The 12,580-nt window shown below is 50.9% G+C and overlaps 1 protein-coding gene across 1 annotated transcript in view; it reads right to left on the reverse strand.

Annotated features, from left to right (window-relative positions):
- The window catches only part of Nav1 (neuron navigator 1), a 241,983-nt gene that overhangs the window by 148,857 nt on the left and 80,546 nt on the right, over window positions 1-12,580 (reverse strand). Inside the window, exon 4 of the mRNA XM_055598193.1 lies at window positions 104-904. Coding sequence (XP_055454168.1) covers window positions 104-904 — 801 coding nt within the window. The remainder of the gene's footprint in view (window positions 1-103; window positions 905-12,580) is intronic.

The raw sequence follows: 12,580 nt of genomic DNA on the forward strand, positions 1-12,580 counted from the left end.
TCAGTACAGGGGGAAAGGGAGGAAGCTTCGCTTTCCTCCACCTCTCCCTGCAGCTGGCCAGGAGAAAACCAGGGGCGGGGTGGGGCGGGGCCGCAAGACTTACCTAGCATCTGGCTGAAGAGCAACTGCTCCAGGTCGCCCAGCACGGTCACCACAAGCTCGGGGTCCACCTTGAGGAAGGCCCGCTCCTCCTGGCCCTTGGCGGAGGGCACGGTCCCTGAGCCCTTTTGCGCCTTAGCCTTGCTGGAAAGCAGCTCGTCATCCGACTTGCCATCATCGCTTACCGCTGCCTCAGGAGCCTTGCTGAGAGGCTTGACCTCCGCATAGGGTCCGCGAGGAATCCGGCTTGGTTTGCCCAGGCTGGGCGCTAGTGGGGCCAGTGGGGTCTTGGCGCCTCCCGCAGGGCCGCCTTTGGGCTGGAAGAGCGAATGTTCTGACTTGGACAGCGTCTTGGACATCAGAGGAGCCTCGCGGCCCTTGGGCCCCAGTTTGCCCAAACCCTTGGGTGCCTTGGCCATATCATCGCTCCACTCAGGCTCATACAGCTGCAGCTTTTTCTCAGAGTCCGTGAGAAACGAGAGGTTGGTAAGCGACTTCTGCTTGCGCAGGTTGGAGGCGGGCGGCCCGCCGGGGACACGACTGTCCACGCTGCCGGACTTGAAGACCTTCAACTCCGCTGCGCTGGCCTTGGCCATACTGCCACTGCCTCCTGCAGCCTTGGCGCGCTTGGGCAGCATGCCTCTGCCGTCCGCCGCGCCTGTCTTTCTGCTGGCTCCCCGGGGCTCGTCCGCGCCCTCGTCGCCGCCGCTGCCGCTGCCGCCGCTCAGCTCCACCTCGGGCTGCACGCTCTTGACGCTGCTGCCCAGCATTCTGCTTGCGAGGAGCGCATGGACGATCCGCGCGTCTGCAGGCACGGGGCGGGGGAGGGGGCGGGAGCACCGGGAGAGGAGGGAGCGGAGTGGCGGGGTGGGGGGTGTAGAGGACGGAAGAAACCACGGAGGAAGGGGAGAGGAAGGGGAGAGGAAGGAGAGAGGAAGGGGAGAGGAAGGGGAGAGGAAGGGGAGAGGAAGGGGAGAGGAAGGGGAAGGAGCAAGGGAGCAAGCGGAGGGCGAAGGGGAAAGAAATGCGGGGAAGGAAGCCCGAGAAGAGGAAAAGGCAAGGAAATAGCGGGTTGATGGGGCGGGGTCGAAGGAAAAGGGGTGGGGCGGGAGAATATAAATTAAAAAATTTAAATCAGTCGAAGGGAGGATGGAAGCCCAGCGGCTACACCGAGGCCAGGACGTGCTGCGATGCTGGGATTTCGTTTCAGTCCCCGGCTGACCGATCTGTGCTCAGGGCTGCTCGCTCCCGGGCAGCGCCCTCCTTACACTCCTCCCTCTAGCTCGTGGAGAGGCTGCGGGCTGCAGCTCCCAGGGAAGAAGGGGAGGGGGAAGGCGGGGAGCAAACAGGAGGAGGGGTGGAGTGTGCGCAAGGGGAGGGGGGCAGGGGAGAGAGTGTGTCTATTCCTGGCTCGGGAGGGGGAGGTGTCTGTGAGCTGAGCCCTGGGGGCACGGAAAGGATCCCACCGGTTTTTCTCCTTGCTTTCTGCAGAGAGATGGGGCAGATACTTCCCTGCTGCATCGCATCTGGGAGTAGAGGAGAGGAGATTTAGGGGTACAGGTGAAGGTACTGAGAAAGGGTGTTTGTGGACACAGGAAGAGTGGCCCCATGGGGTCTTAGGTAGAAACTGGCAGAGTCTGAGCGAAATTCCCACAAACTGCTACCTTTGGTTTCCCCCGGAAACTTTCTTGCTGCCCTCAGGCTCTAAGGTATAGTTTGTCCCCTGATTCCAGAAGGTAAGGGACACAGTACAGGGCAGGGTTTAGACAGGGCCCAGGGTTGACAGGAAAAGAGAACTGGGGTGTAAGAGGAAGAGGCTAACACTTGGGAACAGGAGTCTGAGTCCCCATTCCACTGACCACATGACCTTGTCAAAGTCACTGACCCTCTGTTGCTCTCTTACAGTGAGTATAGAACTAGCTTTGCAGATAAAGGGGCTTTGGAACCCCAAGGACTCAGAGGAGCCTTAGCATCACTTCCTCGGCAGAGCTGCAGAACCAATTTAAAAGATCCTGTATATGTCCGCATAGGAGCTCTCCGAATGCCACACTAGCCCAGGGTAGGGGTCATGGCTAAATGGCTATGAGGCCTGAATGATGGCCTGGTGCTGACTAGAGCCCAGGATACTCTAACTCCCATGACCCCACGGCTGGATTGTACTTCCATAAGCCTTTCTAGGACAGGGACTGTAGCAGAGACGTCTAGCACAGTGCTAGCAATAGGGTTTGTAGGCAGAGAGGTGCTTGGCAAGAGCAGTGGACTTTAAGCTGGCCTTGGGGATCTAGAGGAAGATGGAGAGAGTCTGCCCTTAAGGAACTGAATGTCTTGTGGGGAATACAAGGCAAACAATGCAAGACTTCGTCCCTGTGAAAATGTGGCATCACACACATTTATCTCAGGAAGGCAGCATGGGTATTCATTTGATGGCAGCGATGACAGGAGGCACTGCCTCAAAGGAGTGAGGGGAGAGACCTGGGGCAGTCACCAGGCAGACCGTGCTCCGAGGCTCCAGGTCCAGAGCTCTCGGAACTCAGAGGTGGAGCCATGCAGTAAACAGGCAATTTGAAGCTGGTCAACGCAAAATGGAGGGGTATCCGGTCAGAATACGAGCAGGCATAGAAGCCAGTCCCAGGACACACAAATACTCATGCTCATGCCTGAGCGAGCTCAGGCTCCTGGTTCAAGTAAGCCAGAGCGGCTCAGATCCCACGGACTACTTGTAAGTGTCACAGGCCGCTGGAACTCAGGAGCCTCCTGCCTCAGCCCACCCCCACCCCCCAGTGCTGGGCTTAGAGAGAAACCATCACATTATTTTTAAAGTCCTTGTTCTTATCTGCCATTCTCTACTTTATATGAGATTTCCCCGAGTCAATCACGCGGGAATGCTTTCTCTAAAAGGGCAATTTGGAAATCAAAGGACACCTGTGGGCTGATTTACCAAGTACTTGGTTGTTGTTGGTAGTCTCCCCCTCCCCCACATATAAATTCTTGTCCTCTTCAGCTAAAGAAACTGGCTGCTTCCCATCATGACTGAGCGCTATGTCCATCCACGAGTGTCTACTGCTGCAGCCGAAAACCCTGGCTTCACCTCATCTCTACTGTCTGTACCCATAGTAAAGCCTTCAGCATTTTATGAAACCCAGTTCCATGTGTTGTTGTGTCCACCTGTATTTGCTTTGCTCCGGATGCCTGCTGCCCCCGGGACCTGACCTTCCTTCCGCCATGGCTGTCTCACTCCCTCATTTGGTCCCGTGTGTCAGCTTAGTTCTTCCTCTTCTCTGTATCCTCTTTGTTCCTCTGTGCCTTCTCTCATGGGATATCATATTCCCCAAATCTCAAGTCCCTTTCCTTCCTTTAGTAAACAGCCCCTGAAATTCTGCTTCACTTTAGAAGAAGACAAGATGAAGGAAAATGACTCCTCAGCCTTTTGGCTAAGATCAGGTTGGTATCTGTTCTTATAAGAAGAGGCACCACCCCTTTCCACCATCCAAGCCTGGGGTCCCACTCCCTCCCACACAGCACATCACCTGTCAGTTTCTGAGATGTAAAATACTATCTATGCACAATGTCATGAATTAACTCCCTGCCAGGCTTCTTGAGAGCAATCCTCCTGTCTTTAAAGGGTATTGCTGTGGCCAGGTAGTGCTCCCTTTAAACACTATCTTGGCATCTTGGAATACTCCAAGGATCCCTAGTACCACCTTTAAATTTCACCCTTGTTATTTTTTTCACATCCCCTGCATTTCCCAACCATCCTCTTCTGTAGGGAGATGCTCTGCTGCCGTGGCAACAGCCATTCTGGCATCCATCGATAAAGTCAATATGTACAGAGCATTTCCTCCAGTGATTCCTAAAGAGAGGAGGTTCTGCCATGTCATGCTATCCCCAAGATCATCCCTGAGCCCCTCAGACTCAGTCATTTCTCCTTTCAGCGCCCCGTGAAAATGCCTGGTCCCAAATAGTTCACTGCATAGAGGGCAATGATCATCCAGGGACTGCAAGATGAGGAAGGGACTGGGCTGGGGGAAATCAGAGGGTGGTGATGATGTCAATGACCTTACATGAGGCCTAGTTCCTGCCAGTTTCTACCGGGGATGTGAGGAAAGAGGCTGATTTGGAATCATTTATATCTTCACTCCTTAGCGCTCCTAAAACAAACATGAAGCCCCATTTCTGCCCATTTCTGTACTGGAACTAAGGTGTGTGTTTTGACCATATCTGCTGACTGACAGCTTGAAGCAAACCGAGGAGTGAAGATGTAGGCATGGGGCTAGGGGAAGGCATCCTTTGGGGGATTTTTGATCTCACAACCCTGTGAGTGGAAATGATGTAACCCTTGGGGAGGAGGGGGACGTCGAGGGCTCTACCCATTAGGATAGAAGAGCTGGAGGGAAGGCAGTGGAAGAGAGAATGTAGAAATAAGAGCTAGACTGTTCCTGACCCTATGACCTTGAAAGGTGACCTTGGGATAAAGGAGTGTGAGGGAAAGAGTGGTAGGCAGAAGAGCCCACCCTTTGCTCCCTGCATTGCTTAGGACAGAGGTCCAGGACAGGCAGCATTCTTGTTTCTGTCCCCAGGGTCAGGATCTGGAGAACAAGGACTGGCTGTGCAAGCCAATCCCATCCTATTCTGGGCTAGAGCCGGGGTGCCATCAACCCCAAAAAGTGACAAGCTCTTTCTTTAAGGCTTCCTGTGCACATCTTCCTATGATAACCCTTTTTTGTAACCTCCTAAGAAGATGCTAACACCCCCTGTCTCCCCACTGCCTTCTGCCAGGTAATTTTCCTATGTCACTCCACCCCTTGGTGGGGACTGCAGAATGTGGGAAGGCCAGGCTAGAGGCTGTGCAAACAGCTGATATTTGAGCATGGAGTCTCTAGAAAGCCTGCTCTCCATTGCTCATGTTGGTTCAGGTCAGCTGGGATAGAGGCTGGGGATTTAGCAGAACACGAAACAGTAACTCTTGTCCTCAGTGGACTTTTATATACAAATGGGAAAGAGCAAATCAGCTAGAGATACCAGCTCCTTAAAAGCACTAAAGAGGACCAACAAGATAATTCAGTGGGGAAGCACACTTGCCAGGAAGCTTGACACCTTCAGCTCCACTCCCAGAACCCACATGGTGGAACTGACTCCTGAAAATTGTCCTCTGAGCTCCCACAGACACACACAAAATAAATATAAAAACTGCTAAGGAGGGAAAAAAAAGCTGGAATGGCAATAAGAAATTCATGGCATACTTGAAAGACTAGAAAGGTTAAAAAAAACACAAGGTAGGTAAAAGGCTGGAGAGAAAGAAAGAGAGGGGAAGCTGCAGAAAGTGGGGTGAGAGATGTGCTAGAAGGCAGGACATGGGAGGCTCTTTTAGGTCCTTATATAAGGATGTGGTTTAGAATAACAATGACAGGTCAGGGTGAGACCTGGCTACTCCTGGGGAAAAACTACACAGAGGCGAATTGTTGGGGTCTTTGGCTGAATGGCAAATCCAGTGGAAGGGTAACGGTGGTGAGGATGGTGGTCATGAGACATGGTCCACAGTGGTAGATAGTGCAGCCATTAGAATCTGCCCACTGGCTAAATGTGGGTGTGTAGGAGAGAGGGATCAAGAATGTTACTCCTAGGTTTTTGGCTGTACAATTCTTAGATATATATTTTTTGGACAGGGTCTCATGAAGCTAACCTTGAACTTCTTACCCTTCTGCCTTAGGTTTCCTTAACCCTTTGTGAAGGTCAATGCTCTTCCTTTCAGGATAGCACTCCACAACCAGCCCGAGTTCACTGCAGCCACTTTAATGATTCCATAACATCTGTAGCCACCATTCATCATGCATTTATGCATTTGTGTTTCTCAAGAATCCATTTTTTGGTTGAACTTGTCCTCAAAGTCTATGAAAGTCCTGTGTGGGTAGTGGGCTCTCAGGAATATTTGGTGAGCGACGGCTGATTAAATGAATAATGCATGACTCAGAACAGATGTGTGGGGCCTGTAAACAGGGGTGACCTCTGAGTACCCTGTAGTGAGAGACAGCACAGCTGGAGTGTGGAGTGGAAGCCAGGCCTCTGGGATGGAATCCCAGCAACATCTTTTCTCACTTTTCTGCAGCCCTGGGACAGGAGGGGGCCACTGTTCCTGTCCTTGTCCCCTTCAAAGGAAACTCCATATCTTCAGAGAATGACCTTGGGACATCTAGCTCTGAGACTCCCTCATGCCCCCAAACTTCTGCTGTATTCAGAGGTATGGGGGAGTTCTGCTGCTCTTCTGAGAGAAAGGGGACAAGCATGGCCTTGGTGTCCTCACACCCCAGCCTGTCTGGTACATGTATAAGTACTAAATCAGGACTAGGGTCGCCACCTAGTCCTATGTGCATAAGAAAAGTTAACAACAGGCACTGTGACGTCACGTGAACACCTCCAGGAAGTCCTCTTAGACTGGTCTGCTTGCTTGCCAACACTCCAGCTGCTTCCTCTGCTTTGCCATAGAATTGGTCGAGAAGATACTACGGTGTTCTCTACAAGTCCCTGGTGTAGCTTCTCTGGTCCTGCAGAGTCCTTGAGCTCAGGGATTAAGGGTTTTTATTCTAGGTGCAAAGGTCAGATGTATAAATTTAGGGGGAGATTATGATCTACCTGCCCCTGCACTTGAGGCATAGCACTGGACACCTGTATTCTCTGCAGCAACACTGGTTCTGTAAATTAGGTAGGGTAATGGGGCATGGAACCTCCACTTCCTCTGCTCTGCCTTCTAGCAGGGAAAAACGGGAAGAAATACCTAATCTAGGGTACTGTGTCCGAAACTGTACTCATAAACCCGCATACCCTTGCTTCTCTGGCCAAAAAGAAGTCCAGATGTTTCCACATGGATGTGTCCTATATATTACCATGGCAACTGTCCCATACACACAGCTTCAGTGGCCCTTGCACACTGGACCTCACTTGAGCTCTGTACTACCTAGATAACATGGTCCATAGACCAAGACCAGCCTAGATTGGTTGTCATGGCAACTATGGGCATGAGCTAGGAAACTCCAGGAAAGAAAATGGAGAGGAGAGTGAAGTGTGCCTGCGTGCGTGTGTGTGTATGTGTGTGTGTGTGTGTGTGTGTGTGTGCCCTATACACTCAGTAGAGACAGGCAAACTACTTTTTGTGAGCACCTATCCCTTTTTTTTTTTTTAGGGTCTAACCCGAGTCAAAGCAGATACTCCATGCAGTGTTCCTTGTCTCTCACTGCTGGATCACAAGGTTACATGGGACCTGGGAGATAATCTTATGCAACATTTCCCCTCAGGGAATAACTGACCTATTTGTAATAAACTGTATTGTCTCACTGTGGGCCAAGTAAACCCCCAAACAGAAGGAAAACACAAGGCTCACAGCTGAGGTTATCTTGCCAGCCCATTGATGACATCGTACCACAGAAAATAATTTTGTGATCTGCATCCACAGACCAGATTTGGGAGGTCAGTAGGCTGAGTCACCTAATATCAGCCACATGCCCAGAAAGATGGTAGTCGTTTGTCCCTGAGACATAATGTCCATCAGTTTCTTAAGGAGGTTCATGAGCAAAAAGCATTTAAAGATAGCTGTATGAATAAGGAAACCGTAACCCTTAATAGGATGTGGCCAAGACACTGTTTAGACACCTGGCCAAGCACTGCCCAGCGAGAAGACACTGTGTGGCCCATTCTGTGGCTGCCCTCACTGCTCCTCTGACACCTCTGTGCTTTATTAGAGGTTTTTTTTTTTTTTGTTAGATTTCTCAATAAGGCACAGCATTCAATAGAGGGCTGCCATGAATTTGCGTTTCAATTATTTTTAGCCGGAATCACTGGCAATTGGCGCAGAAAAATAGCTCTGCAAACCCTAGAAATAGTTCTCGGCGCAGTGGGCGGGGCTTCCAGAGCAGTGGGCGGGGCTTTCAAAGCTGAGACCTTCACCTCAGAGCGCAGTCTTACCACTAGGAGCTGGACACTCCAGCGCTTCCTCCTGCCTCCGTGTGAACCCAGCCTCTCCAGGAGGAAGGATGCAGTAAGCTCACAGCATCCTGCTCCCGGCTGGACCTGTTTAATAGGGAGTCCCAGGCTCCACATGCCCTGCTTGCACTCCCACAGAGGCTGAGCTCTCCTGCTTAAAAGTTCTCTTAGCTATCTACTCCTGTTTACACTGCAGAACACCCTCATTTTGTACTCCTGACCTCAGTGGCACTGAAATCCTCAAAATCAGCCTGGTGTGGTGGCTCATGTCTTTCATTTCAACACTTGGGAGGCAGGGGCAGGTCTTTCTGAGTCCCAGAACAGCCTGGTCTATCTACATGGCAAGTTCCACACTACCAAGTGCTACATGGTGATACCCTGAATCAAAAAACAAAACAAAACAAAACAAAAAAACAGAAGAAGGTATAGTCAGGTATTTCATGGCTTTCTCCTGTTCCCAGGGCTTTGCCTGCTCTGGGGTGAGTGACCCAGAACTCACTGGTCCTACTTAAGTTTCCTCTGAAGTCAGGGTCACAGAGCGTGGGTGGGAGACAGTGCCTATGTCTGTGGCTCTGGTGACTGCTACCTTACTCTTCAGCTACTTGTCCTGGAACTCCTTCTGTGTAGTCTGTTGAGCAGCCTGGAGGACAGAGCCCCTCTAACCCTCTTGTCAAGGGGGCCGTGTGGGACATGGGAGGATGTGTGCCGGGTTCTGTGAGGCACAAGGACAGCTTTGACTCCTTGAGACAAAGTTCCTGCAGGCCCTTACCTACCCTGGCATTTCCAGGAAGACCACAGGAGGAAAGTCTAAGAGGGCTGGCCAGCTTTCACAGGCACAACAGAAGCCAGTTTGGGGAGGTCCCTAAGATCAGGCCACTTTTATGCTCAGGCCTTCACCAAGGACCACTGGTTCACATGGGCTAAACAAGGGGCTGGGGTTTACATGAGCTAAACGAGAGAGAGAGAGAGAGAGAGAGAGAGAGAGGAGATTGAAGTAGTTGCCTGCAGTTAGAGAGTGAATTTCCCTACAGCTATCAGGATGAAGCCAAGTCCAAGATAGACAGAATGGGAATGAGTGTTGTTTCCAGAAAAAGCACAGAGGAAAGTTTATCACTAACTCAACTACTCTCTACTCAGCTTTCCAGTAGCAAGGACATGAAGGCGGGTAGCCCCAGACTACTGGTGATGGGTGTTGTCAACTTTACAAAAACTTAGACTCACCTGGGAGACAGGCCTCTGGACATATACACTCATGGGGTGCGGGGAGACCTATCTCAATTGGGGGCAGAGTCACAATGTTGCAATCCTCGGGCAGTAGCCGTAGCTAGCAGGGAGGGCTGAGCACAAGTGTGTGTGTACTGCACTGCTCTCCAGTAACTGCTTCAAGCTCCCGATGGGCCATAGCCTGGAACTGTGCCACTGCTGGTGCTTGTAGTATCAGGGGTGTCCGGAGGCTAAAGCTCTGCCCTGATATCTGGGATGCAACTTGGGGATGCTCTGTGGATCCTGTACAGCTGCACAGGCTGCGTGCTGTCCTGCTCCCAGCTGCACTGCAAACCCAAGGACAGAAGCCTTTTTCTTATTTTGTCCAAACCTTTAGAATAGTATCTGGTGCATAGTTAGTGCTTAACTAAGCGACTCCTGTCAGGCAGGCAGAAGCCTTGGTTTTCTTAGCGCAGCAGAAGACAGGGAAACTAGGCCTTGCTGAGTCTATATGTTGTATTTTGAAAACTCAAAGTGGCAAACACTGTGTGAAGCCACTCACATACATGCAATAGGAGGATCCAGGGAGGGCCTGGACCAGGGCGACACTGGGAAAGGGGATCCCAGGCTGCCCAGCCTCTGCAGTTCTTGATATTTGCTAAAATTGTTCCTACTGGGTTCAATTTACTCTGGAGATAAATCTCATTGCCAGCCAAATGCTGTCAGGAGGAGTCACTCAGTCTTCTCGCTACCCTCCCCCCTCCAAGGCAGCAGAATCCAGATCCCTCTCTTTCTATTTCAAACCCCTCTGGCAAGATACCTCAGATGACCTCCCTTCTCTATCTTCCATTAGGCCCCTTGTAGGGCTAGGCTTGGCCATTTTGGCCATCACACTGCTTCTCTCTCAGGCACTGGCCCCTCCCCAGGCTCAATGTATCTTCTTCATTGAGGTCATAGCATATACAGCTAAGGGTATGGCCACAGAAGACTGGCTGCTGGAGTTAAAGTCCTAAATGGACCAAGTTGGGCAAATCATTTAATTGCTCTGTATTACAGTTTTCCCATCTGTAAGGTAGGATAATAAAGACAGCATATTGCTTGATTTTAATATTAAATAATTAGTATGCATCTGGCTCTCTTCTAAGCACTTTACCTATCTATATTTAGGCACTTAATTCCCACTAACCCCTAGAGGAAGGTTTATTTAGTTATTCACTCGCTCATTTAATACTATTTTTAGAAACACAGTCTCATATAGCTCAGGCTGGCCTCGAACCCACTCTTTAGGAAAGGGTGACCTTGACCCCCTAATTTTCTTGCCTCTACCACCTAAGTACTAGAATTATAGATGTGAGTCACTATGCCCAGCCACAAAGGCTATCTTTATTAACCTGGTTGCGACCAAGGAAACAGAGGCACAGAGAGATTGTCTTCCCCGGTGCTGTGCAGCCAGTGAGTGGGGAGCTGAGAGGCAAGCCCTGGAGCTGGGCTCCAGCCCTCGTGCAGTTGGTAGAAGGATTAAACGTGCTTTTAACAATGCTTGGCTTACAGAAAGCCACAATAAGTGTCAGCTGCAGCTACAAGTGTTCTTGCCCTCCCACCCCAACTCCTGGAAGCCTACTTGGTCCCAGATGGCTGTGGTGTTTATGTAAAAAGGGTCTTTTGAGCTCTGCCATGCTGCGGCCTCCTCTGCCCTATTGGAACATGACAAAAGACGAGGTAGCATCCACTCTGAACTTGCTCTGTTTTCTGGTCAATTGTCTGCATGTCTCTCTCCACGGATGGCTGGGGCATCAGGCTTACCTCAGCCCAGAAGTCCCCAGAGGACAGGGAACACAGCAGTGTGAGTGCAGCATGAAATGACATGGGTTTAGAGTGACAGAGGTGCCAGCAAAATCCTGGGGACTGCTGGGGTTGAGGAAAATGGCTGCAAAGTGTGTGGCTCACTGACCCCATTTTCTTCCCTGCCACTTGGCGGGGGGTTCTGCAGCATCTGAGCTGAGCTTGGACCATGTGCCGTTGCCACAGTGAGCCCTGGTGGCAGATGGAAAGGCCAGGGGATGAGAGGAGAAGGGCACGACCTTCAGACTAGCAGGGCTTAAATCCTGACACAGCCTGGAGCTTCAAGTCTTCAGACAGGTTTCAGAGCCCGAGTGTTTTCGCTTCTAACCTGTGTAACCACTGTGTTCACTAAGGACTCTGTGTAAGAAGCACCTAGTGTATGCTTACACATAGTAGGCATCAGTAAATGCTGGACATCACTAGCACTTGGCTATCTATCTTAGCGTTTTGGGAATTAAGAGGCAATGCTTCTGGTTTCAGTCCATCTGCTGACTCACCACCATCAATCATGAGCATAAGGCTGATCCCTCCTCAGGGAAAAACGAGGCCAAGGTCGTGTGAACTATGAGGTCTGTTGGAGCTTTTACTCACTCTGTTCTTTGATGTTTGCTTGCGCCCCTGTGCTGCACCAATCAGTGTAGACCAATCTCTTCACCCTCTCCCAGAGAGCACAGTGCTCATTCCTCACTCCTATCCCAGACTAAGTCACAGCAGATACATCCGTTTTCTTAGAAAGAGCTCTCTGCATCCCAATGCACAAGACATGAACTGTGGCTTAAAGTCAGAGTCAGCTCACCAATGGAAAAGACACTGACAAGTGACATTTCCCAGCAGGAAGCAAACTGTGGGTTCCTCCCGGTCCATGTGTGTATCGACCCTCATATGAGAAGGAGGCCGAGGGGAGTCTCTGGCTGGTTCCCCGGTGACACATGTTTCTATAGAGAAGATCCCTTCAGTGTGTGTCCACTTAGCACTCATTCAAACATGCCACAAAGTGGAAGTCATTAAGGAATCCATGTAAACCTCAAGGCAACCCTTTCTAGTCCTCAAAGCAGCCTCACACATGTGGGCACGTGGCAGAGTCGGCCCTGGTTTCCTTGCCTGTTCAAATTAAGACCTGATGATGGCCTTGCAGAGAGAGCCAGTGCTGAGCATGAGCAGATGGGCCCAGCGCCGAGCTGTCCCTGGAGGACCAGGTGGACCCTGCGTAGTCAGGGAGCTCACATAAGCACCGGTTGGCCGGAGTCTTACACTCTTGCCCCTGGGGCAAAAGCTGGCTGTGGGGACAGTGTTTGGCACTTATGAAGGCCATCTCCAATACTCCAGCATGGTGGCAAGGCATCATGGGAAAATTTCTTCTCATGCTATATAAAAATTATAAACTGCTTGTTTGGACTCTATTCCAGGCAGACTATGTTTGTGTGTGTGTGTGTGTGTGTGTGTGTGTGTGTGTGTGTGTGTGTGT

This window comes from Psammomys obesus, unplaced genomic scaffold (genome assembly GCF_907164565.1).
Source record: "Psammomys obesus unplaced genomic scaffold, mPsaObe1.curated_primary_1811, whole genome shotgun sequence".
In the NCBI taxonomy this organism is placed as follows: domain Eukaryota; kingdom Metazoa; phylum Chordata; class Mammalia; order Rodentia; family Muridae; genus Psammomys; species Psammomys obesus.